Source organism: Hyla sarda, chromosome 2, assembly GCF_029499605.1.
Source record: "Hyla sarda isolate aHylSar1 chromosome 2, aHylSar1.hap1, whole genome shotgun sequence".
Lineage (NCBI taxonomy): Eukaryota > Metazoa > Chordata > Amphibia > Anura > Hylidae > Hyla > Hyla sarda.
In genome coordinates, this window is record NC_079190.1 from 177,717,647 (window position 1) to 177,744,716 (window position 27,070).

Here is a 27,070-nt window from a genome sequence, read left to right on the forward strand (position 1 = left end):
GGTATGCGGGGCGGGGGGGGGGAGGAGAGAATGGGCTAGTGCCGTAGCAGGGGGGGGGGCTGGGGAACGGGCTAGCAAAAAAAAAAAAATAGGATGGTGGGAGCTACCCTTTAAATTTAACTTAAAGGGGTACTCCACTGGAAAACTTTTTTTTTTTTAATCAACTGGTGCCAGAAAGTTAAACAGATTTGTAAATTACTTCTATTAAAAAATCTTAATCCTTCCTGTACTTTTTATGTATTGTGCTCTCTGCTGACATCTGCTTTCCATCTTAGGAAATGTCCAGGGCAGCATATGTTTACTATGGGGATTTTCTCCTGCTTTGGACAGTTCCAAAAATGGACAGCAGAGGTCAGCAGAGAGCACTGAGCTCATGACATCAGAAAAATTCAAAAAGAAAAGCATTTCTTCTGTAGTATATAACCCCTAAAAATTACTGGAAGGATTAAGATTTTTTAATAGAAGTAATTTACAAATCTGTTTAACTTTTTGGAACCAGTTGATTAAAAAAAAATCTGCAGTGTCTTGTGCACATAGCCTTTAGAATTGTTATGTTTTACATTAGAAATTTACATCCATTCAGTTTTTATTTCCATTTCTACAGTGTATTCGGTTCAATGCATGGTCCTGGTATAGTGTTATTAAAGGGGTTGTCCGGTGCTTACACATCTTATCCCCTATACAAAGGATAAGATGCCTGATCGCGGGAGTCCTGCAGCTGGGGACGCCCGCGATCATGCACGTTTGTAATCGGTCCCCCGGAGCGTGTTCGCTCCGGGTCTGATTACGGTCGACCGCAGGAACAGCGGCGTGTGGCGTCACGCTCTGACCCTCAATGCAAGCCTACGGGAGGGGGCGTGATAAACGGGGTGCCGCGTGCATGATCGCGGGCGTCCCCAGCTGTGGGACTCCCGCGATCAGGCATCTTATCCCCTATCCTTTGGATAGGGGATAAGATGTGTAAGCACCGGAGTACCCCTTTAAACATTTATAATTATTCTCCATTTCAGGGTAATTTGAATGATCTTGGCAAACTTTTGATGCAAGGGTCCTTTAATGTGTGGACAGAACATAAAAAGGGACATTCCAAAGTTAAAGACCTGGCAAGATTTAAACCCATGCAGAGGCATTTGTTCCTACATGAAAAGGCTGTACTGTTCTGCAAGAAGAGAGAAGAGAATGGCGAGGGGTATGAGAAGGCTCCCTCATATAGCTTCAAACATTCCTTAAATGTAAGTAAGGAGCACTATCCCATCACTGTACAATTTTTATGTTTCTTAGTGTAAGTAGTAGTCTTTTTTCAGTTGATTACTGACATACCATTAAAGTGGATATCCAAGAGTAAAAAAAACAGAGCTACAAAAAAAAAAAAACGGGCTCCATTAACTTCAATGAAACTGAGCTGCAATACCACACACAACCTGAGGACAGGAGTGTTGCTGATTTGTGAAGAAATTCCAGATATCCCCCTTTAAATATCCTTTACAAAGCAGAAAATAAAAGCACTACCGGTTTTAGTTGATTTTATTTTTCCTTTCTGAAGTATTCTTGCAGTTTATAAACACAGAGAGCCTAAAAAAATCTTGTAAAAACCATTATAAATCAGTTAGTAACATTATAATTCGTTAGGATCTAATAAAAATGGATTACATAAAGCTACCGTGGCTTCATTAATAACAGAAACCATAATGTTTGTGAACAAAGCCTAATAAATGTTGACCCATAAAGCCCATCATATTTGTGTTAAAGGATTATGTAGCTCATATTCACAATCTGAGCTACAGACAAGATTTGACTGATCAAAATTAATGTAACTTAGACGTACCATTGCCACAGTACTTGGTTCTCAGATACCTTTTAAAATGTATTTAATTTAGTAGATGTAAGAGTCCAGTAGGTGGGACCTACATTCTCAAGTGCCACAGCATCACTTGCCTCCTTGCTTCGCACCAGTCCCTTTCCGTGACTGATGTTCAAGGATTATGATTGGACAGGGTCTGAGTGTTTAACCCCCTCCACTGATCATTATAATGAGCCGGGAGAAGTAAATGGCTGAGCATTGCTTTACCAGTCTTACTGCAAGACATGGGCTCCATGGAAGTAATATAGGGGGAGATTTATCAAAACTTGTGAAGAGGCAAAGTTGCCCAGTTGGCCATTTCAACCAATCAGCTTGCTTCTTACATTTTTAACAAGGCCTATGAAAAATGAAAGAAGCAAGCTGATTGGTTGCTATGGGCAACTTTACATCTTCACAGGTTTTGATAAATCTCCCCCATAGAATAAGTCTCTTGCAATTAGATGGGAAGGACAATGAGCCGGAGAGGTGTTCAGCCGAGCGCTTCACCTAACTTGTTTTAGCTATTGGTCAGGGTCTGTGTGTTCCAATCAAATCTTTTGAGAAGTTTTTTTCAGATGACAGGGACACTTCAAAGTATGTGTTACATGATGATTTTTGCAGTGGAAAAAGGCCACACCCAAATTATTTACCCCTTTATACAGGAAACATTGTTACTGAACAGACAAGGGAGGGGATGGTTTTGAGGTATAAATGCATGGTCACATGATCATCTCATGACAACTTGGAAATGGTAACTGCCTACAAACAGCTGGTTAGTCTGAGCATGTAAGGCGTGTAAGTCACACCTGCATCGGCGCTCTGCAAAATCCATCAAAATAGCAGGACATGAGCAGAGAAAAAAATACTGCAAGTGTGTGTGTCGTTTAGAATACTGTTGTTTTCTGATGGGCAGAGGTGTCTTCAGGCCCCCTAAGGCACCAGGGCACCAGTGCGACTGCTACCTCTGCACACCTGATAGTTACGCCCCTACTAACACTTTTCTGTATGTTTTTTTGTGCAAACATTAGTTCTGATCTAGTAGTAAGTTGTGCATAAAGGTATGTATGCATTGTAAAAAAAAAACTTACGCCGTAAACCAGTCAGAATTTATAACTGAGTCTCATTTTATTTTTTTTCAGATGGCATCTGTTGGAATTACAGAGTATGTAAAAGGGGACAATAGAAAATTTGAAATCTGGTACAATGCAAGAGAAGAAGTATATATTGTGCAGGTAATTTTGATTTGGTAAGATGACATTCAACTAAGGTCACTTACCTGGAACATTATTCTGTTATGCATTATAAGGGGTTCATAAAGCATGTAATGGTGACAATATATGATGAGATTTTTGGTAATGTGGCAAGGAAAAACAAGGTAGTCTGTATCAGGGTATATAACCTAGAAAAGTCCTATATAAATGACTCCTAATAAAATGTTCAAAAAAGGGGTCAACAAAAAAGACCAATATATATACCTACAGTACGCCAAGGCATAACACTATGTACCCCAATAAATAACAAAATACAAGTCAATATATAAACAATATATAATATTATTTAATAACAGGACGTAAGTCTAAAAAGTATACATAATAGACGGAATAAAATACATAGTCAATATATTAAAAAATTCATCTCAGAGGAAAACATATAATTGTTGTAGCAGGATGTAGGGGGGAAAAAGGGAAAGAGATCCTGGTATATAGGCAAAGTGCTGCACAAAGGATACCCGTTCAAGGTAGCAAAGTGTGTGTGACAAGTAATATATATAGATATCATAGAAGCTGCTATGGTAAATAAAGTGCTATTGCTCAAACACAATTAGTCACTGCAATATAAAAATGCTAATGCACAACAATGTGAAACAAGAAAGTGCAATGTGCTGACTGACCAAAGTAGAAACAGGGCGCTAGTGATCACATAAAATAGTGAAGCAAGTGCTATAATCAAAGAAACAAGAGATGTGAGCGTGAAAAAAAGAGAAAAGAAAACAAATAGCAGCACGAATATAGGCACACATTTACCCGACTCGCCCCCGGTCACGCTACAGATCTCCGACTCGCTTCGCCAATGAGTAGCCTTTCTCAAGGAGTGCATATAGTGCCTAGAGAGTAACGCACCTGTCTTGTGTCATGGTTGATCGCTGGGCCGGAAATGACATGAGATGCCGCGGTGCTTGTGTATTCAATGCGTGGCTTATATATGTAGTTGTAGAGGATGCAGGGCTACACAAACATGGCTGCCATCCCTTATATGGCGCAGAGTGTGCGTCTGCCAGAAAATGGCCGCCCTCGTTGATTCTGCACACGCGCGGAAGAATGGTTTATAGGGGAAAGTCAGGCTACCCCAAAATGGCTGGGTGAGGCTAGGCCACATACGCCCCTCACATATAATGCCCCCACCATGCGCCCCTCACATATAATGCCCTCATTATGCGCCCCTCATATATAATGTCCTCATCATGCACCCCTCACATATAATGCACCCATCACATATAATGCACCCATCATGCACCCCTCACATATAATGCCCCCATCATGCACCCAACACATATAATGCCCCCATCATGCACCCATTCCCCTGTGCTGTGCCCCTCACATATAATGCCCCCTGTGCTGTGCCCCTCACAGATATTGTTCCCATCATGTGCCCTTCACATATAATGTCCCCATCATGAACCCCTCACATATAATGCCCCCATCATGCGCTCCTCACATATAATGCCCCCCATCATGCACCCCTCACATATAATGCCCTCCATCATGCGCCCCTCACATATAATGCCCCAATCATGCGCCCCTCATATATAATGCCCCCTGTGCTGTGCCCCTCACATATAATGCCCCCTGTGCTGTGCTTCTCACATATCATGCTCCTTGTCATGTGCCCCTCTGATCTAATGCCCCCTGTCCTCAGGGGGCATTAGAAAATGTATACAATAAAATATGTATACAATAAAAATTTTAAATGAGTAAGTAGTCTACACAAGTAGGCAAGCAATGTTATCCTGTGTGAGAAGTGTATTGTAAGGCTATGTTCACACGGCAAAATGTCGGAGTGTGGAATTCTGCATGAATATTCCGCACGGACATTCCACAACAGCTGATTTCAATGGGATTCTGCTGCACTGTTCACACGGCAAAATTTCCGTGCTTCAGATTCTGGCATCCACAGAAAGAATTGACTCGTCTATTCTTTCTGCGGATACCACAAGGAAATGCATTGCTGAGAGGTTCTAGCGCACACAGATTAGTCAAATGTGCGCAATGCCCGCACTTGTTTACTGTGCAGACATTCCACGCGTTTTTCGCCCATGCTAACCGAGCCTAATAGTATGAAGTGGTAAAACTTTGTAAGCAGTGGGAGTTTATGTCAGTGTAATTAGTCCATCTATAAGTATGTGGGGACTCATATTGTAACATACAATGCAATTGGAAAGTTTTCTGAATTTTTGGAAATCTAAGCAATGTATTAAAAAAGGAAAAACTTAAAATTTGCATGGACATAAGTATTCAGGCCCTTTGCTTTGGAGCCTCCTATTTCTCTTGATCATCTTTAAGATGTTTCTACAGCTTTATTTAAGTCACTTGTGTTAATATATATCTATGTAGGATCTCACCAGGGGCGTACCTAGAGCATTTGGCACCCGGGGCGGACCCTTTGTTTGGTATCCCCACACCCCCACCCCCCCTTAATACACCCCCCTTCCCCCCCCCTTTATTTACCCCCCCTCCTCCCCCCCCCCCCTTAATTACACCCCCTCCCAGGAGCGGATTGACAACACTTGGGGCCCACCGACTAAAAAAAAGCAAGGGCCCCTGCTAGGCTCTGCAGCTCGTCAATCTTCTGCCACGCCCCTATTCCACCTAAGTCCCACACGCAATAAACTAAAATTTATATATGTAAGAAACACTTTAACATAGGTAAATTTCCATGACCCAATAATACTGGTATACAAGAAGTATATACCACCACACAATAACTGGGTAATACCGCCATACTGTACTGAATAAAATCACTATACACAGACCAGTAAACTATAAAAGATCTGTATAAGTGATTATATACAGGACCATATGGTGGTAGATATCAGCTGTACACATGTATGTATGTTTATACCATATAAGTGATTACAGTTACATTTTGGGACTCACAATTACGTAATTTCTGATCAGTGGCGTCCTCTTTCCTTTTCTTCTCCGTCTGGATAAGATCGCCATGTGGATCTCTTAACATCTGCAGGACAAACCTGTCAGACTTTGCATTTTTTCAGTGCTCTCCCCTCCTCTACACAATCTTTCCATCTATAGGCCCACAAACTGTAATAATGCCCTCCTTAGTGTCCTGCACAGTAAAGGGGCATGTAGGTAGGTAGCCAGGTAAATAGGTAACTAGGTATGTAGATCAGGAAGCCAGATATGTAGGTAGGTGACAAGTTAGGTAGGTAAGGGGCTAGCTAGGTAGTTAAGCAGCCATGTATGAAGGCCAGGTATGTACATAGTTAGGTAGCTGGGTATGTAGGTAAGTAGTTAGGCATCCGGGTATAAAGTTAGATAGCCCCCCCCCCTTCCCTGTAGGTAGAGGCAGCAGAGTTAAACCCCCTTCCCAATAGGTATAGGAACAGAGTTAACCCCCCTTTATCCTTAGGTATAGGCAGCAGAGTCCCCCCCACCCCCTTTCCCCGTAGGTATAGGCAGAGTTAAAAAAAAAAAAAAACCCTCCCCCCGTTTCCCATAGGTATTGGCAGATCTAAATTTTTTGCCATAGGTATAGGCAGATTCCCCCCCCCCCCTCTTCCCCATTGGTATGGGCAGAGTTACCTTCCCCTCCCCTCTTTCCCATAGGTATAAGCAGGTACACCCCCCTCTTTCCCATAGGTATAAGCAGAGCTACACCCTCCCCCCTCTTTCCCATAGGTATATGCAGTTACAACCCCCCCCTCATTCAGGTATATGCAGTTACACCCCCCCTCTCTTGCCCATAGGTATATGCAGTTACACCCCCCCTTTCCCATAGGTATATGCAGTTACACCCCCCTTTCCCATAGGTATATGCAGTAACACCCCCCTTTCCCATAGGTATATGCAGTTACACCCCCCCCCCCCTTTCCCATAGGTATATGCAGTTACACCCCCCCCCCTCCCCGCTTTCCCATAGGTATATGCAGTTACACCCCCCTCTTTCCCATAGGTATATGCAGTTACACCCCCCCTTTCCCATAGGTATATGCAGTTACACCCCCCCTTTCCCATAGGTGTATATGCAGTTTCACCTCCCTCTTTCCCTCATGTATATGCAGCTACACCCCCCTCTTCCCCATAGGTATATGTAGAGTAACCCCTCCCCTTCCCCATAGGTATATGTAGAGTAACCCCCCCCCCATAGGTATATGTAGAGTAACCCCCCCATAGGTAGAGTAACCCACCCACCCCTTCCCCATAGGTGTATGTAGAGTAACCCCCCCCTCCCCTTCCCCATAGGTATATGTAGAGTAACCCCCCCCCCCCTCCTCCCCTATAGGTATATGTAGAGTAACCCCCCCATCCCCATAGGTATATGTAGAGTAGCCCCCCTCCTCCCCTATAGGTATATGTAGAGCAACCCCTCCTCCCCTATAGGTATATATGTAGAGTGACCCCCCCTCCCCCATAGGTATATGTAGAGTAACCCCCCCCCCTTCCCCATAGGTGTATGCAGAGTTGAGAAAAATAAATAAAAAAAGGATGCTCACCTGATATCCCACGCAGCGATCTCCTCAGCTGCAGGGCCGGCGTCTTCTCCCCTCCACAGTACAGGCCCTTATGAGTGACATCATCGGCGCCTGTACTGCGTGCTGCGTGGGGGCGGAGGTCACGTCTCCTCTGTGTAGCTGCAGCTGCGGCTCACACAGAGGAGACACCTTCTCCTGTATGTGCGTGTATCGCGAATACAGGAGAAGGCACCGCTGTCTGCTGGGGATCTGGGACGAGTGTCCCGGATCCTCAGTAGTGGTGGAGGTGGCGGCGGGTCAGTCCACCCCTGGCACCCCCCTTGTGAGCGGCACCCGGGGCGGGCCGCCCCCCTTAGTACGCCACTGGATCTCACAGCTAACAATGCATATCAGAGCAAAAACAAAAGCCATGAAGTGAAAAGATCGAAGACAGCGTTGTGTGAAACCAAATATCTGGAGACAAATAAAAAAAATGTTTGCTGCACTCAAAGTGTCAAAGAGCACAGCGGCCTCCATAATTCTTACATGTAAGAAATTTGGAACAACCAGGACTTTTCCTTGAGTTGGCCATCCCACTAAACTAAATATTTGGGGAGAAGGGCCTTGGTAAGAGAGGTGATGACCGAGAAACAATGGTAACTCTTGCTGAGCTCCACAGATCCTTTGTGCAGATCAGAGAACATCTATAATCATCAACCATCACTGTAGCAGTCCACAGTCTGGGCTTTATGGAATAGTGACCAAAAGAAGCCTCTTCTCAGTAAAAGACACATGAAAACCTAGCTGGAGTTTGCAAAAAAATAAAAATAAACACCTAAATGACTCTCAGACAGACACTGAGAAAAAAAAAAAAAGAATCTCTGGTCTGATTTTTTAGCAGTTGGGATAGGGAGTCTGGTCAGTTTTGAGGAAAAGGTAGCAAGGCAATAACCATTGTCACGATTCGGCTGGCTGGAGGTGGATCCTCTGTGCCAGAGAGGGATTGGCGTGGACCGTGTTGGTGGACCGGTTCTAAGTTGCTACTGGTATTCACCAGAGCCTGCCGCAAAGCGGGATGGTCTTGCAGCGGCGGTAGCAACCAGGTCGTATCCACCGGCAACGGCTCAACCTCTCTGACTGCTGAGATAAGCGCGGTACAAGGGAGTAGACAAGAGCAAGGTCGGACGTAGCAAAAGGTCAGGGCAGGCAGCAAGGATCGTAGTCAGGGGCAACGGCAGGAGGTCTGGAACACAGGCTAGGAACACACAAGGAAACGCTTTCACTGGCACAATGGCAACAAGATCCAGCGAGGGAGTGCAGGGGAAGTGAGATATATGTAGGGAGTGCACAGGTGAAGGTACTGATTAAAACCTGCTGCACCAATCAGTGGCGCACCGGCCCTTTAAATCGCAAAGACCCGGCGCGTGCGCGCCCTAAGGAGCGGGGCCACGCGCGCCGGGACAGCAGAGACGGGGAATGGGTCTGGTAAGGGAATCGAGATGCGCATCGCGAGCGGGCGCGTCCCGCATCGCGAATCGCATCCTGGCTGGGAGCAATATCACAGCGCACCCGGTTGGCAGGTCTGACCGGGGCACTGTGAATAAGAGAACGCTGTGAGCGCTCCGGGGAGGAGCGGGGACCCGGAGCGCTCGGCGTAACAACCATAAGCACGCAACCCTGACAACGAAGAAATAGTTTATTCTGTGAATGTCCATGAGTGGCCCAACCAGAGACCTGACTTAACCCCTTAATGACCGGGGTTTTTTCCATTTTTGCATTTTTGTTTTTTGCTCCTTGCCTTTAAAAAATCATAACTCTTTCAATTTTGCACCTAAAAATCCATATGATGGCTTATTTTTTGCGCCACCAATTCTGCTTTGCAATGACGTCAGTCATTTTGCCCAAAAATCTACGGTGAAACAGAAAAAAAAATTATTGTGAGACAAAATTGAAAAAAAAAAACGCTGTTTTGTAACTTTTGGTGGCTTCCGTTTCTATGCAGTACATTTTTCGGTAAAAATGACACCTTATCTTTATTCTGTAGGTCCATACGATTAAAATGATACCCTACTTATATAGGTTTGATTTTGTCGTACTTCTGGAAAAAATCATAACTTCATGCAGGAAAATTAATACGTTTAAAATTGTCATTTCTGACCCCTATAACTTTTTTATTTTTCCGCGTATGGGCGGTATGAGTGCTCATTTTTTGCGCCGTGAAGTTTTTTAACGGTACCATTTTTGCATTGATAGGACTTATTGATCGCTTTTTATTCATTTTTTCCTGATATAAAAAGTGACCAAAAATGCACTGAGCCCACTGAGCTAACCGGCATAGTTTCACTTTAGACGCGGCGTTCAACTTTGAACGCCGCGTCTAAAGGGTTAATAGCGCGCGGCACTGCGATCAATGCCGCGCGCTATTAGCCACGGGTCCCGGCCGTTGTTAGAGGCCGGGCCCGACCCGCTATGACGTGGCCCCGCGTTATAGATTGGGAGCGGACACATGACGTTTCAGTACGTCATGTGTCCTTAAGGGGTTAAACCCAGTTGACTTGAAAATGGCGTCCAACGACTGCCCCCATCCAATCTGAGAGGATCTGTAGAGAAGAATGGCAAAAAAATCCCCAACTCCGGGTGTATAAACCTTCTGACATCATACCCAAGAAGACTAAAGGCTGTAAACGCTGGGTCTGAATACTTATGCTGTATTTTAGTTTTTCCTTTTCAGTACATTAGCAAAGGTTTCTAACATTCTGTTTTTCCATTGTCATTATGGGGTACTGAGTGCAGAATAATGAGGCGATGACTAAATGTGAAAAAGTTAAAGGGTCTGACAAAAGTTCTGAAAAACAGTTTTTTTTTTCAGGCACCAACATGTGAAATAAAAGCCACATGGGTCAATGAAATCAGAAAAGTGCTGACTAGCCAGCTTCAAGCTTGTAGAGGTAACTGTGTTCTATATATTATATTTAATCTCCTCCTTTTATTGGAAAATGTATCTGTCATGGCACTTCCTTTTTCACAGGTTCACAACTGTCTCACATTGTCAGCATATATCATCATAAGATCTTTGCCTTGTCCTGCACCTATAGATTATATTGATGTAGACAATGGGGGGCATTTATGGGGGCCTTTACACCACTTCAATGTTCTAAATGTCCCTGCAAATTTTGCGCAATTATCGGTAGAACATCTTTCAAAGTTGTCTACTGTTTGGGGTACCGTACACCACTTTTTTGCAGTGGAGCTGTATTTATTATTTGCGCAAATCAAATTAAGAAGTGTTTTTTTTTTTTTTTTGTGCAAAGCCTACTTTGTGCAAACCTACACCACCTAATAGGACGCATACAAGTGTCAGATGCCAGAGCACAAAGCTTAAAGGGGTATTCCTGGCAAAACCTTTTTTTATATATATCAACTGGCTCCGGAAAGTTAAACAGATTTGTAAATTACTTCTATTAAAAAATATTAATCCTTCCAATAGTTATTAGCTTCTGAAGTTTTCTGTCTAACTGCTCAATGATGATGTCACGTCCTGGGAGCTGTGCATGATGTGAAAATATCCCCATAGGAGCTGGACAGCTCCCGGGATGTGAGTCATCAGAGAGCAGTTAGACAGAAAACAACAACTCAACTTCAGAAGCTAATAACTACTGGAAAGATTACGATTTTTTAATAGAAGTAATTTACAAATCTGTTTAACTTTTCGGGGCCAGTTGATATATAAAAAAAAGTTTTGGCCTGGAATACCCCTTTAAACCAATCTCTGCAGCTCAATGGTTTCTATAATTGCACAAAATTTATCAAGTCCTGTGCACCTTTTTGGTTAATTTTGAGCAACTGTGCAAACAATACACCAAGTAAAATCTATTCTACCTTACACCAACATTCATAAATGTCCCCCATGGAGCTTACATACAGTCTATGTAATACATATTTGTTAATTTCACATAAAAACTTCACATGGTTGATGCACATCTCTTAGATATTTTTAACATTTCCTATTTGCATCATTTCTTGGCTCTTGCTTGAACATTACTATTTTTTGGTACATTGGGGGAGATTTATCAAAGCTATCTATGTCCCGCATCAATATAGACCAAACTACAGAGGGTTAGGCCGGTCTATTGTGCGCCTAATTAATCAAAAGGTGCACGGCTCTTGATAAATTCTGTGCACAGACTTCGGGATCTATGGTTTAGACTGTATTTAAACCTGCTCCAGCATGGTCTGACATTTCAGCGTACTTTTGGCCACTTGTCGCTGAAAAGTTGCTATTGATAAATTCAGCACAAATGCATTTTCCATCTAAAATAGACTAGAATGCATCATGTTCTAAAAATCCTCTAAAGCAAATGTCGCAAAAAAGTCCACATATTTAGACTGCGATTTTCTGTGCAACAATTTTAGACTGGAAAAACCAGTCTAAATCCTTTTATAATTCTCCCCCATTGTCTTTTTGACAGACTCTGGCTATAGAAACGCCAAAGTTTAACAAAATGAATTGAAGACTTTAAAAAAAAAAAAAAAAATCTTCTAAGGCCCCATTCATGTAACATTTTAGGGCTACATAGCCAGTATACATCAGAATATCTTTAAAAATGTATTCTGACCTATACTTTGGCATACCATCAGTACAGCATTTGACTTTAAAGATAAACTAACAGCAGATTCAACCGCATTAAACCCAATACATAGAAATATAGTGCGGGTAATCCAGATCCGCGATCTGGTTCTGGAGATACCCGTTCTATAAACCAGCATTCCTATCTGGAAATGGCCAGCTTTGGACAATGGAGGTGGGACTCGGCATACCCAGCTTTCTTGCCTATATACCTTCTGAACCAATATGCCTGCCTACCTCGTGCTCAGATGGATGGATGAAATATTAATGCAATGGGAATGGAGGCAGGGATGCTGGGTATGTTGGGTCCGCCCTCTATTGCACAAAGATGACCAATTTCAGATTAACAATGCTGATTAATATAGTGGGTATCTCGGGAACCAGACCATGGATCCAGGTAAATGGTACCTAATTGTAATCCAGTTCACCCACACTATAAACCTGTGTATTGGATTTAGTAAACACGCTGTCAGTTTCCTTTTAATAGATCACACACAGTCTACTATTGACTATCTTTGAACTATTTCCCAAGCATGTTTTGTTTGTGTGGAATTGTAGTAAGAATTATAGTCTACTACTTTTTGAAAGTATTCCGGCATATACCAGTGACGTAGTCCTGAAATGTCAAGAAAGAAAATGAGCTATAAACTTCCAACTTGTGGTTAGAAAATGTATAGTTAGAAAAATAACAATTTCCTAAGTTTGGTATTGGATAAAACAAAGGCTGTAATCACAATGTTGTTGTATTGCAATACCATGGCTAATAGCTTTAGGTGGGCACTTACTTGTCAGATAACAGCACATATAGGTAACATAAGTCTAATATTACAGAAATGATGCATACCTCAATTAACATTTAAAAGGGCTTTCCTATAAAAGACGCTTATCCTGTGGTAAGGAGATGAGTGTCTGATTGGTTGGGGCCTGACCACTAGAACCCCCACCAATCATGAGAACAGGGGTCCAGTTTCTGCCCATTTGAATGGAGCAACTGTCTGACACGTGCGTTGCTGCCCTATTCAACTCTATTTGCTGGATGAAGATACAATAGCTGAGCACTGTTCTTGGTGGTTTTTGGCTCAAAGTGTTAAATAGAGAAGCAGTGCGTATAACTGACCACTGCTCCATTTAAACAAGGAGCACACGGGACCTCCATCCCCATGCTTGTGTGTATGTTTTAGAATTCTTTATGAATAACTCATACTGGTTATGCATTTGCAGAAGCCAGTCAACATAAGCCAGTGGAACAGACCAACAGTTCTCCATTACCTACTCCATCCAGTACCAGGTAAGTGTATAAAGACGAGTTCACAGAGGGGCAACATTAACCCGGTATCTCCTAACTGGACACTGAAGTTTGCCAATCCTTTTTTTCAGTCCTTTGAGAAGTAAATCAGGAAAGGTAAAAAAACTGGACGAAAGAAAAACTGAGCCTTTAATAAACGTTGAATCCTCTTTAGTAGCATTACCAAAGTACCTTGAGAAAGGTAAAGGTAAGTAAAGTGTCATGTTATTTATGTTGTTTTTTTTTTTTTTTTGGAGAATTAATAAAAACCCTAGTGTGATCTATGAGAGTTTAGATGGAATGTTAGCTGCAACCCTCTAGCGCCTTATAATATGCTCCAATCTAATGGCTGTGCTTTGCGCCTTATGTATCTGTTGTTCTCCCTACTGCTGCATACATGTGTGTATTCCACAAAGTTCTATTTCTCTTGTCTCCTGTGTCTCTCTCATTTCTAGATGGCACAGTAATTAGCCCTACCTCAGAATCTTCTGCAGTATCAAAAAAGCGCTTCACTTTGCAGGGTTTTCCTAACCTCAAAACTCAGAAAGGTAATCTAAGGCCAGCTAGATGCTATGCACTAACCATACTTTTCTTCATACTTCTTTTCACTTAATCCGCTAACATTTCAGATGATGTGCAGTGAGGGCTTCAAGTGTAGCTCCAGTTACATTAAGTTCCATAGTCAGGAGGCTGGTCCTAGAGTGAGAACAAGGGAAGGTCTCCTGAAGGGACACTAAAACATTTTCCATATAGAATCTAAAAGCCAGCTATTCAATAAAAAGAAACATGGTAAGAAAAGAAACGCTCTACTAAAACATGCACCTGGCCATACTCTACATAGTCCATTATATTCATAGTTGGTATAAATTGAAGATCTCCACCTAAATTTACTTTATTGGAAAAATTGTATCAATGGGATACTCCGGCGGTAAACACTAAATTAAAAAAAAATCATACCCAGGCTGCTGGCATAAAAAACTAAATAAAAAAATAAAAAACTCTTGTTACCACCCACCGCTCCCCTGGTGTCTCCAGTATCGCTGCCCCTTCTTGGTACCAGGGGCTCAAAGCGTCAGACTGCAGCTCAGCCAATCACTGTCCGCAGTGGTATCCTGGCTTGGCTAGTGATTGGCTAAGCGGCAGTAAGACTAATTGAGTCCCAGCAACCAAGGAGAAGACTGGATCTGAGGCTTAGTATGTCACACTGATGGTCAGCCAATCACTGGCCGAGGATGGACACCTGATTTGCTGTCTGACATGTTGACTTTCAGCACCAGGAAGAGGATCGCAGCGGAGGCCATGGCAGTGGCAGCAATGGCATCGGGAGGTATCTTAAAGGTCTTTTTTTATTTTTTATTTGAAGTCAGCAGCCTATGCATAATTTATGACGAATTTGAAGAAAAAAAAGTTTACAGTCGAGCTACCCCTTTTACAACACCATAAGCCGCCACCACCACATTAGACATGTCAACTGAATTAGCCAACTTCTTTATGACTGGCTGCCCGTCTAATGTGTATGGTAGCCTCCAAACAAATGATATCATGGGACAGAAGATTACGGCATATTGGATTTCAGCTACCTGATCTTATGTTCTTAGGTAGCTGAGCCACTGCCAGAAGAGTATGGCAGTGACTTTTTAACCCTCTCTCTCCATTCAAAGCACATGAAAGCTTAGAATCAGAGGTAAAGTTTTTTACCTCCTACCATGCCACTTCCCATGTCTGACTGCTAAAGATACCTTGTCAGATAACCACAGTCTTTTTATGGGGTTGTTAGATAACCTGTCTCTTTGATATTGCTTTTCTCAACCTAGGAATTGGCATTGATCTAAGGGCAGAAAGAAACTGGTTATAACCTATACATTTCTATGCCATACTGGCATATCAGACTTATTTTTGTACATATGTTATGGTGGAGAGCATCTCTAATATGAGCTTACTTTCCAGAGGCCGTACAAGATTAGGAAAACATGGCTGCCTCCTTCAAAAACAGAGCCGCATTGGTCAATAGATTGTGTGGGGTAATATATTTCAGCTCAACTGATATTCAATACCAGACACAACTCATACAATGTGGTGCAGTCTTTACACCTTGAACAACCCTTTCGTATTGACTGGAAATCCTTAACTTAATGGTATTTTATGTTGGATGTACATGTCAGGAGTGCCCCTCCATTGTGTACACACAGGTTTGCCAATCTGATGTTCATTTTTTCTAAACTACTTATCTAGAAAGCTGACTTTTTTTTAACAGTAAACTGGAAAACTTTAATCTATCACAAATATTATATTGTGGGCCTATTGCCCAAACACGTTGTGATTTTAGATCTTGACAAATGGAACATGTTCAATCTTCTGCTGGGATCCAAATCCTCTCTGGCAGAACTTCGGATGAGTGAACTGAGCACTGAAAAACCTATTGAAATCAATGAGTATGGGGTGCAACTTGGAATCTATGCAGAATTCTAAGTTTAAATGTTGTTTTTATTGCCCATAGCAACCAATCAGAGCTCAGCTTTTGTTTTACTAATGCAATAACAGAAAAAAAAGCTGAGCTATGAATGGTTGCTAAAGGCAACAAAGAGAACCTTACTATAAGACAGCATAATGGTTCTCAGAGCTTCATCTCATAGTAAATTAGACTCCGCATATCTCTATGACTTTGAATAGCTAGGCAGATATATACGGTAATTCCTATCATGTAAATCATTGTTTTGCATATGACAAATATTTTATAAATAACATAGCACACAGAAGATACTATAATGACAATCTTACTAAATCCCCATAATACCCTCAATAGGATAAGCTCATTCAGTGAAGTATTTATTTATTTACAAAATAACTAATCACATACTAATGTTTAAAGAATCTTTTGACCTTTTAATGTCATATCTTCTGTTAATAACCTCTGATGCTGTTTTTCATGTACTAAACAGAAGTATTTGTTGTAGCCTTTGAGTTTTTCTGGAATGCTATGTAGCTGCACTGCTATAAAGAGAATCACTGATTATAGACTAAAAATGTACCTTTATTGCGTAATTATTAAAAACTTATCACCAAACCCTCAATAACAAAAAAAACAAAAAAAAAAACAAGCACCTAAAACGTGACACAATAGTACATGTGCAAAAATATATATTGCAAATGTACAGTTATTAATAATTAAAGTATCATTTATTAAAAGGACTCCCTAGTAGGTGACTCAGGAGGTGATAGGACGGGTCAACCCTGTTTTGATCGGTGCTGGCTAAACCGGTATGTGATGACCGACGGGCATACTTTGGTATGTTATAAGCCAACATTATGGTAGATGGTACAGTTTTTATTATTAGTATACCTTGATTTGACATTTCAAAGGGGGTGGCATAGCATGAGGTAGTAGCAGAAGTTGGCGTTCCTATAGGTGCTGAGAAAAAGCAGGGGGCTGCCACATTTCTCCATCGAACCCATCCACCTTGGAGCAACATGAGGATGAGCCTGCACATCTTTGCATATCTTCTCCTGATCTCTTCCAGAGAGAAACGCGTTGAGAATGTTTTTATCTAAGTTCATCTGACACAGGAGTATCAAATTATTTCTCTAGTTTTATTGCTGTCTAGTGGCTACACTTTCCTTTTGCATTTTGTTTTAAAGGGGTACTCCAGTGGAAAACTTTTATTTTGAAATCAACTGGTGCCAGAAAGTTAAACAGATTTGTAAATTACTTCTATTAAAAATTCTTAATCCTTCCAGTACTTATTAGCTACTGAATACTACAGAGGAAATTCTTTTCTTTTTGGAACACAAAGCTCTGTACTGAATCACGAGCACAGTGCTCTCTGCTGACACCTCTGTCCATTTTAAGAGCTGTCCAGAGTAGGAGAAAATCCCCATAGCAAACATATGCTGCTCTGGACAGTTCCTGAAATGGACAGAGATGTCAGCAGAGAGCACTGTGCTCGTGATTCAGCAGAGAGTACTGTGTTTCAAAAAGAAAATAATTTCCTCTGTAGTATTGAGCAACTAATAAGTACTGGAAGGATTAAGATTTTTTAATAGAAGTAATTTACAAATCTGTTTAACTTTCTGGCATCAGTTGATTTAAAAAAAAAAAAAAAAATAGTTTTCCACCGGAGTACCCCTTTAAGGCGAATGATGTTTTCTGTACATATATGGAATGTATTATTCTCCTTGGTTGACCACTTTACATTGGGTTGTGTATGACTTGATTATCTAAGCCCATATTTATGCTAGAATTTAAGGTACTTATTCTCTGGCAATCCGGATGGGGGGGGTTGTCCTTTTTTCATTTACATTGCATATTGCTCTGTTTAATACTTTTTACTTCTGTATATTCCTGTTAATTATCATCTATATATCCGGGTGTTTTGGTCCTTAGATTATTAATTGGGGACAATAGTAACAACATTGGGTAATTGCCTATAGAGGTATTGGTATTTTAATACTCATAGGTGGTCACTACAATCCAGGACCAGATAGTTAGCTAGTCATTACAGATTAGCCAGTAAGTTAATTTATTTTAGGGACTCACAGACCAATGTAGGTTAGGTTCTGGTGCGGGGCCGTCCTTTATAGGACAATAACTCTGCCTAGGCATAGGGTATAGCCTAAAGGTAGTGTAGGGTATTATAGGTAATTGGCCCCGCCCCCTCAGTTGTCCCGTCCTATCACCTACTAGGGAGTCCATCTAATGATACTCTAATTATTAATAACTGCGCATTTGTGTTATATGTTTTCTGCATATACTATTTTTTCACATTTTTGTTTTTTTCTTTTTTTGTTATTGAGGGTTAGGTCCTCAGTTTTTAATAATTAAGGAAAACATTTTGTCTATAATCAGTGATTAGTTTTGGGTGATAGGCTATTGCTATCTATTGCGATAGGCTATTGCTATCTCTAGGCAGTGATTTACTACTGAACACAGAAATTGATGTAGTCTCAGTTCTCAGACCTTACACCTTAGGAAACCTTTGCTGACTCCTATATTGTCCAACCTATATCATGTTTGTGCTTTCATTTCAATGCTAGTAAGAGCCTATGTTTCCTCATGCCTCCTGTAAGCATTTGCTGCTTCTAGTATTTGAATTCTGCTTACTGTTATCCTGTGAAACTGCTACCTAAGTGGATCAGTATTAAACAGAAAAACACAATTATTAGGGATAACTCTGGGGGCTAGAATTATGAAGGTGTTTTTGCAACTAAAACATTTTCTAGTAGGTCCACCATATCCTCCCTGGGTCTCATTGTCACCTAGACATTGGTTGAGTATACATGTTCACTCGCCATATAAAGGGAATTGGTCACCACCCTTATGCTGCTCTCTGTGATGGCTGATTTTGTTATGTCTGTTATATGTGCCTGTCATGTAGCTTTAGAGAAATTTACTTGCATTGCTCTTTGAGGAAGAAGTCCTCCCCGTGTTATGCTACCCCAGAAGATGGAGCCCTTTTAGGTTTAGGACATCTACAATATGTAAATGCTACAGCATACAGTAGGATGCGTAAAATTAGACTAACACAAGATATACATTTAAGAACACCCTTTAAACCCCTTTTGTTCACTCTACATCTCTAAAAGAGGTACGTTACTGATTTTAGTGACTGATATTAAGAAAAGATGTACTTCTGAAACCGTCTGTTACAGAGTAGGAAAATAAATATTTTTCAAGAAAATATCCTGACAGCTCTATGACTTCAGTATGGGATTCTCTTTATAGTCACAATAGTTCCCTAATTTTTATTTGTTAGTATTGTACATAGGCACATTATGCATTCACGGCTGGACAAAATAGGTGTTCTAAACAAGTATAAAAACTATATAAAACAACTGTTAATTTACCAAAGCAAACTGCATCCCATAATAACTCAAAGGTATGAACTGTACTTACTTATCATTCTAATCCCTCTGGACCTTCAATACTGTGTTTCTATGTTTTTTCCCTTTTCGTACTTCTGCAGCTTCTCCTACCAGTCCTGACAAAAAAACTAAACGCCACGAAGTAAAGAGTGACCCAACTCCATTTGGTTTAAGAGGTAGAGTGATTAAATATTTTATTTTTCAGATTGTTAGTAAGTAGAGATGAGCGAACTTACAGTAAATTCGATTCATCATGAACTTCTCAGCTCGGCAGTTGATGACTTATCCTGCATCAATTAGTTCTGCTTTCAGGTGCTCCGGTGGGCTGGAAAAGGTGGATACATTCCTAGGAAAGAGTCTCCTAGGACTTTATCCACCTTTTCCAGCCCACGGGAGCACCTGAAGGCTGAACTAATTTATGCAGGATAAAGCATCAACTGCCGAGACGAGAAGTTCGCGACGAATCGAATTTACTGTAAGTTCGCTCATCTCTATTAGTAAGCCATGCATCATGTCTATATGCAATGCTTTTCAGACCCTTTTTCACATTCACAAGCTTGCCCCCATAAATCTGCACTCCACAACCCATAATGACAAAAGTGAAAACTAAATTTCAGATACTTTTGCAGATTTATTTAAAAGGAAGAATTAATTTAGCAAAAACATTAAAATACAGACCCTTTGCTATAAAACTTAAAATTTAGCTCTCAGGTCCTCCTTTTCTCTTGATCATATTTGAGATGTTTCTACACCTTAACTGAAGTCACCTGTGGTAACTTCAGATGATTGGACATAATTTGTAAAGACACACCACTGTCTACATAAGGTCTCATAGCTGACAATGTACCATATTTTTCCTCATATAAGACGCACCTAATTTTATAGGATAAAAATCTAGAAAATAAAGATTCTGAACCAAATACAATGTAAAGTATAGGACAGTGATCTTCAACCTGCGGACCTTCAGATGTTGCAAAACTACAACTCCCAGCATGCCCGTACAGTCGTTGGTTGTCTGGGCATGCTGGGAGTTGTAGTTTTGCAACATCTGGAGGTCCGCAGGTTGAACACCACTGGTATAGGAGGTAGTACTCACGTGTCCCAGCCACTCCGGACCTGTAACCGCTCGTCACCACTGCCCTGGATGTTGTCCTCCATCGCTGTCGCCGCATCCCCGGGGTGTCCCCGTCACTCCGGAACGTCTCTGCTGCCCGGTATCCTCGCTCTCTGTTGCCGCCATCACGTCGCTACGCACGCCGTTACGCACGCCTCTCCTATTGGATGACGGGACGGCGTGTGCGAAGACGTGATGACGACGAAGGAGAGCGCCGGCCATGCAGGGGATCCCGGCACGGAACAGACACCGAGGAGGCAGGTAAGGTCCCTCCCGGTGTCCTGTAAGCTGTCGCGATTTCACCGCGGCGGTCCCGAACAGCCCGACTGAGAAGCCGGGTTAGTGTCACTTTCGCTTCAGACGCGGAGGTCAGCTTTCATCGCCGCGTCTGAAGGGTTAATACAGGGCATCCCTGCGATCGGTGATGTCCTGTATTAGCCGCGGGTCGCGGCCGTTGATGGCCGCAGGGACCGCCGGTTTTAATGTGTATTTGCTGTATAAGACGCACAACCTTTTCCCCCCCAGTTTTGAGGAAGAAAAAGTGTGTCTTATGCGGCGAAAAATACGGTATATCAGAGCAAAATCCAAGCCATGAGGTGAAAAGAACTGCCCGTACAACTCAGAGACAGGATTGTGTGAAGCTTAGTTCTGGAGAAGGGTACAATGTTTTTTTTCTGGTGCATTGAAAGTTCCCAAGTGTCCACCATAATTCTGGAAGAAGTTTAGGACAACCAGTACTATAGCTGGCCACCCCACCAAACTAAGTAATCAGGCAAAAAGAGCCCTGGAAAGAGAGACGACCAAGAACCCAATGGTCACTCTGGCTTAGCTTCATAGATCCTGTGTGCAGATGAAAGAAACTTCCAGAAGCTCAACCATCACTGCAGCCTCCACCAATCTGGGCTTCTTGGCAGAGTCTCATGAAGCCAAAATTGAACTTTCTTCAATTCTAAGCTTTATGCTTAGAAGAAACCTGGCACTGCTAATGACCTGCTGAGTGCAGATTGTTGGGGAAAACCTGAATTCTGATAATTTTAGCACAAGACTTTAACAACATAAAATGTGAAAGGGTCTGAAGACTTCCTGAATGCACTGTATTACATAGAAATACTCATCGTCAGCAGATTTATTACTAATACAGAGACTGACAGATACATAGAAATGGGATTTTACCCTTGTATTATATTACCCGTTTTGTGTTCATAAAATGTATATTTGTTGAAGTAGGATTGGATCTGTATTTCTCAATTTAAAATCCCCTGTAGCTTTGCAGGTATTTGATAGTACAGGCAGTTCTGTAACATACAATAACCTACCATTCACATGAAACAGTGCTGTTAAGGGTGAAGAATTTATCATAAGCTCTTTCACAGATTCGGCTTCTCTGACGAAGTGGCTTAGTACATCTCACCTGACCTCAGCAGACATGCGTCGGAGAGGTATAAGGAGGAGCCCATTTGGACTTGTTTGCAGTGGATATGTGTCTTTTCTACTGTGACTTATCCACACGACACACAAACTCAATAGTTTATTGGGAGTGTGGCTCTAGTGGTGTTTCACAGATGAACTATATTTAGCAAGCATGGCTTATAAACATTATGTTTTCATGTATAATACCGGTATAATGTACTAATGCAATATTCTAATGTTCATGGTGTTTGAGTGCAGTGGAAATAAGTGTGGATTTACTACTAGAAGTGTGCGTATTGCAAATGCGGCGACCAGGATTTTGCCACCCGCTAGACAGTAATGTGCCACCTTGTTCCGGAATAGTGGCCATATTTGTGCATATCATAATGAAGCATTTTCATTTGGATGAATTTTGTAGTCTAAGCTCCTCTCTTTGAAAAGTGGGTACACTGTAAACTGACTTCTAGCACGTGTTTTATAAATGTGTGATTTTTCTCATTGTTAGGCTGGAATAGGACATCTCAGTCGCTAGATGCTTCAGAAGAGAACAACGATGGATGGTCCAGTGGAGAAGATCCGATCAATTCTTCAGATGCAGAGGATGAGGCAACCGAAACTACAGATAAAAAACTGGTAAACAGCATAACCCTCACCAACTACATTCATTTTATTAAAGGGTACCTCTCATCAAAAAAAACTTTTGATATATTATAGATTAATGTATGCAGAATAACTTTACAATTGCATGTTATTAACAAATATGCTTCTTTCTATTTAATTTTCCACTTTGAAGAAATGACCACTAGGGGTCTCCCTACCAGTCCTGGCAGCAAGCATTTCAGACTCATGCTGGCGTCCTAAACACTACGAGCTGCCAGTCTGCTTTGTTCACAAAGGAGAACACTCAGAGCTGCCAGCCTGCTTTGTTCACAGCCTGTTTGGCTGTGAACAAAGCAGGCTGGCAGCTCTGAGTGTTTAGGACTCCAGCATGAGTCAGAAATGCTTTCTGACAGGACTGATCGGGAAAAATACAATAGAAAGAAGCATATTTTTCATTAACATGCTATTGGAAAGTTATTCAATATTCATTAATCTAAAATATATCAAAAGTTTATTTGATGAGAGGTACCCTTTAATCACCACAGCAAAGTCACATGCCTTCCCTTCCCGCCACTAACATCTAAGCTTCCAGCAGTATAATAGAGCTGTCATTCTATGGTCCACCCTCTATTGGTAATGAGATGACTCTCAATCTTTATCTTTTGTCTGTATATACGGCAAAGCTAAAAAGAGAGCATCAGAGAACAGGCAATATTAGCTTATTTTGACTGCTGTAGTGTCCTGTGCAAAAATTGCAGAATTTGAAAGACTTTTTATGTGGATATTCATGTAAACAAAAAAAACAAAAAAACACCCAAAATAAAAAAATGATTTCGTTTTATAATAACAACCTGATAGAAATAATGTTTATTTTGTGATGTTATACTTCTTTTAAAGGTGAGTTAAGCTGTGTGGATTCATATATGATTCCTTTGGATGGGATTAAAAAAAACAAAACAAAAAACTAACACCTGCTTCATAAAAAAAATTGGAGCATTTTAGAATTCTATTGTAGATTTTAATCCTGCAGGGTGTCAGTTTATACTTAATATGTATTGAAGATTTTTCCTATTGATTAGAGACAAAAGTCAAAATCAACAATTTCAGATTTTAAATACATTGATTTTTATTTTATTTCTTCATTCAGGAAAAACCTGCAGCAATTCTATCTTGTATGGCATTCCCCTTAAACAGTTTTTGCTTTGCCTTATGTGTGTTTGAGAACTACTCGTGAAATATGTTTTGTGTGATTTCAGAGTCCAGGTAAATATACTGTTGTAGCGGACTGTGAAAAGTGTGGGTTAGAGGACCTTCCAGTGAAAAGTGGAGACATAGTTCAGCTGATACGTGAAGAAGAGAATGGAGCATGGTACGGACTGCTCAGAGCGTTACTGAATTATGCATGTTTTTTACACTGAATTATTTTTACTTAGTAAACTAAAGATTATACAAAATGTAAATAAAGCAAATAACTAGAGATGAGCAAATTGGTTTGAGACAAATTAAATTATTTTCATAATTTCCCCAAAAAATAAATTTTTCTGAATCGAAAACTTTTGGGATTTATTGCAGGCAAATCGCTCAAATGTCTGTGGCATTCTACGCTAATAGGGCACAACACTATTTTTAGCAAAAACATACAGTCATGGCCATAAATGTTGGCACCCCTGAATTTTTTTTTAAAGAAAATGAAGTATTTCTCACAGAAAAGCATTGCAGTAACACATTTTACTATACACATGTTTATTCCCTTTGTTTGTATTGCAACTAAACACAAAAAAGGGAGGAGGAAAAGAAAATTGGACATAATGTCACACCAAACTCCAAAAATGGTCTGGACAAAATGATTGGCACCCTTAACTTAATTTTGGTTGCACACCCTTCGGAAAAAATAACTGAAATCACTAGTTTCCTATAACAATCAATAAGCTTCTTACACCTCTCAGCCGGAATGTTGGACCACTCTTCCTTTGCAAACTGCTTCAGGTCTCTATTATTGGAAGGGCGCATTTTCCCAACAGCAATTTTAAGATCTCTCCACAGGTGTTCAATGGGATTTAGATTTGGACTCATTGCTGCCACTTCAGAACTCTCCAGCGCTTTGTTGCCATCCATTTCCGGGTGTTTTTTAACGTATGTTTGGGGTCATTGTCCTGCTTGAAGACCCAAGATTTCGGATTCAAACCCAGCTTTCTGACACTGGGCTGTACAGTGCGAACCAAAATCCGTTGGTAATCCTCAGATTTCATGATGCCTTGCACACATTCAAGGCACCAAGTGCCAGAGGCAGCAAAATAACCCCAAAACATCATTGAACCTCCACCATATTTCACAGTAGCTACTGTGTTATTTTCTTTGTAGGCATCATTCCATTTTCAGTAAACAGTAGAATGATGTGCTTTACCAAAAAGCTCTATCTTGATCTCATCTGTCCACAGGACGTTTTCCCTTAAGGATTTTGGCTTACTCAAGTTCATTTGGAAAAATGTAGTCTTCTTTTTCTATGTCTCTGTGTCAGCAGTGGGGTCCTCCTGGGTCTCCTGCTATAGTGTTTCATTTCATTTAAATGTTGTCGGATAGTTTGTGCTGACACTGATGCTCCCGGAGCCTGCAGGACAGCTTGAATATATTTGGAACTTGTTTGGGGCTGCTTATCTACCATCCGGACTATCCTGTGTTGATATCTTTCATTAATTTTTAACTTCCGTCCATGCGCAGGGAGATTGGCTACAGTGCCATGGGTTGCAAACTTCTTGATAATGTTGCGCACTGTGGACAAAGGCAAATTTAAATCTCTGGAGATGGACATGTAACCTTGAGATTGTTGATATTTTTCCACAATTTTGGTTCTCAAGTCCTCAGACAGTTCTCTTCTCTTTCTGTTGTCAATGCTTAGTGTGACACACACAGACACACAATGCAAAGACTAAGTGAACTTCTCTCCTTTATATCTGTTTTCAGGTGTAATTTTTATATTGCCCACACGTGTTACTTGCCCCAGGTTAGTTTAAAGGAGCATCACATGCTTGTAACAGTTTTATTTTTCCACAATTTTGAAAGGGTGCCAATAATTTTGTCCAGCCCATTTTTGGAGTTTGATGTGACATTATGTCCAATTAGCTTTTTTCCTACCTTTTTTGGTTTAATTCCAATACACACAAAGGGAATAAACGTGTGTATAGCGAAACGTGTGTTACTACAATCCTTTTCTGTTAGAAATACTTAATTTTCTTGAAAAATTTCAGGGGTGCCAACATTTACGGCCATGACTGTATAGTAGCAGGGACTCCTGTCAAAAGCAGTCTCTGCTCCTGTACACTGAGTGGCCTTAAGGTAAGTGGTGATGCTGTATGCATTGCCCCTTACACTGCCTAGTACATTTGCAGGGGCGGATGCTCTGCACCCAGCTTAATGAATGAGTATGGCTTCACAGGACATCCCCACAGATTTACCATTATGGTTAGAAATAGTGCGGCTCTTCACGCACATCAGCTTATATTAAAATGTTTCCTCCTCACCTTTTAGGACATCTAACTTATTTTTCTATCCACAGAGCCATATAAGGCCTATGATTTGTGGGACCAATTGTATTTTTTTGTTTTGGGGGGAATAAAAAAAAAAAGCCCTGGTAACACTAACACTAACATGTTATCTTTATTTTCTGGGTCAATACAACAATACAATACTTTTGTACTAGTTTAACAAAATAAATACCGTATGCCTAAAATTGTCCTATTCTGCCCGTATAACTTTTTAATTTTTCATCTAAAGGGCTGTGAAAAATCAGCATTTCTGGTCTTTTTTCTTTTTTTGTTTACACCATTCACTGTACGGGATCAATATCAATTCACTGTATATTTCAAAGATCAGACAATTCCACACATAGTAATACCAAATATGTTATTTATTTTTTTTTGCTTTTGTTTTTTTACAATTTCTTAATCCTTCTAGGAGACTTTAATAAGCAATGCTTGGAGTGCTTATACTGATTAATGCCAAGCTGTTGCAAGTCTGCCTGAGACAGACTCTCTAAGTAAATCACTCTGTGCTACGGACGGCGGCCTAGTGAAGACCTCTGGCTGCCATAGCAACTGATCAACACCTCCGCAGATATGTTGCGGAGGTGCCAATCGTGCACCTGACATGCACCGAACTGCGATTGTTATTGAATGTAGCACTTAAGGGGTTAAATGACCACCATCAGTGTGATCACTGAAGTTGGTCATCGCCTGTGTGTACCGGCTGCTGACAACAGCTGTCACAAACCGTCCATGAAGCGAGCACAGCTTTTGCACTGCATGACATAAATGTACGGCATGGTTTCCATTGTTTGAAAGGGGTTACTACAGTAGTATTGTAGGTTTTGAGTACAATAATACCTCATTGAATAAGTACTGATGGCGCAGAGTTAACAGACTTGGTGTGTAGTAAACGTGCTACTTTATTAACTCTGCTATATCTGTACCTCTTCTGAAAATGTATGCCCATACAGATGTAGCAGAGTTAACAGTCAGACTTGGTGCATTAATGCGCTATGACTGTTAACTCTGACTTTCCACAGAGTTACTCTCCTCTGACATCCTTCCACTCTTATACCAACTGAAATAAATATATTTGTTTATTTTCTTATCAATGGAACCTGGTGT

At 41.0% G+C, this 27,070-nt stretch overlaps 1 protein-coding gene across 8 annotated transcripts in view; it reads left to right on the top strand.

Moving 5' to 3' along the window:
- Positions 1 to 27,070, top strand: part of MCF2L (MCF.2 cell line derived transforming sequence like) — a 307,099-nt gene that overhangs the window by 276,622 nt on the left and 3,407 nt on the right. For 5 of the 8 annotated variants that reach the window (XM_056555797.1, XM_056555798.1, XM_056555805.1 and 2 more), the window contains 10 exons: positions 1,011 to 1,232; positions 2,980 to 3,072; positions 10,399 to 10,477; positions 13,378 to 13,444; positions 13,534 to 13,649; positions 13,897 to 13,989; positions 19,402 to 19,476; positions 21,788 to 21,853; positions 22,330 to 22,457; positions 23,681 to 23,793. In XM_056555797.1, coding sequence (XP_056411772.1) covers positions 1,011 to 1,232; positions 2,980 to 3,072; positions 10,399 to 10,477; positions 13,378 to 13,444; positions 13,534 to 13,649; positions 13,897 to 13,989; positions 19,402 to 19,476; positions 21,788 to 21,853; positions 22,330 to 22,457; positions 23,681 to 23,793 — 1,052 coding nt within the window. The remainder of the gene's footprint in view (positions 1 to 1,010; positions 1,233 to 2,979; positions 3,073 to 10,398; positions 10,478 to 13,377; positions 13,445 to 13,533; positions 13,650 to 13,896; positions 13,990 to 19,401; positions 19,477 to 21,787; positions 21,854 to 22,329; positions 22,458 to 23,680; positions 23,794 to 27,070) is intronic. The other 3 variants (XM_056555802.1, XM_056555800.1, XM_056555804.1) reach the window with 3 other exon arrangements.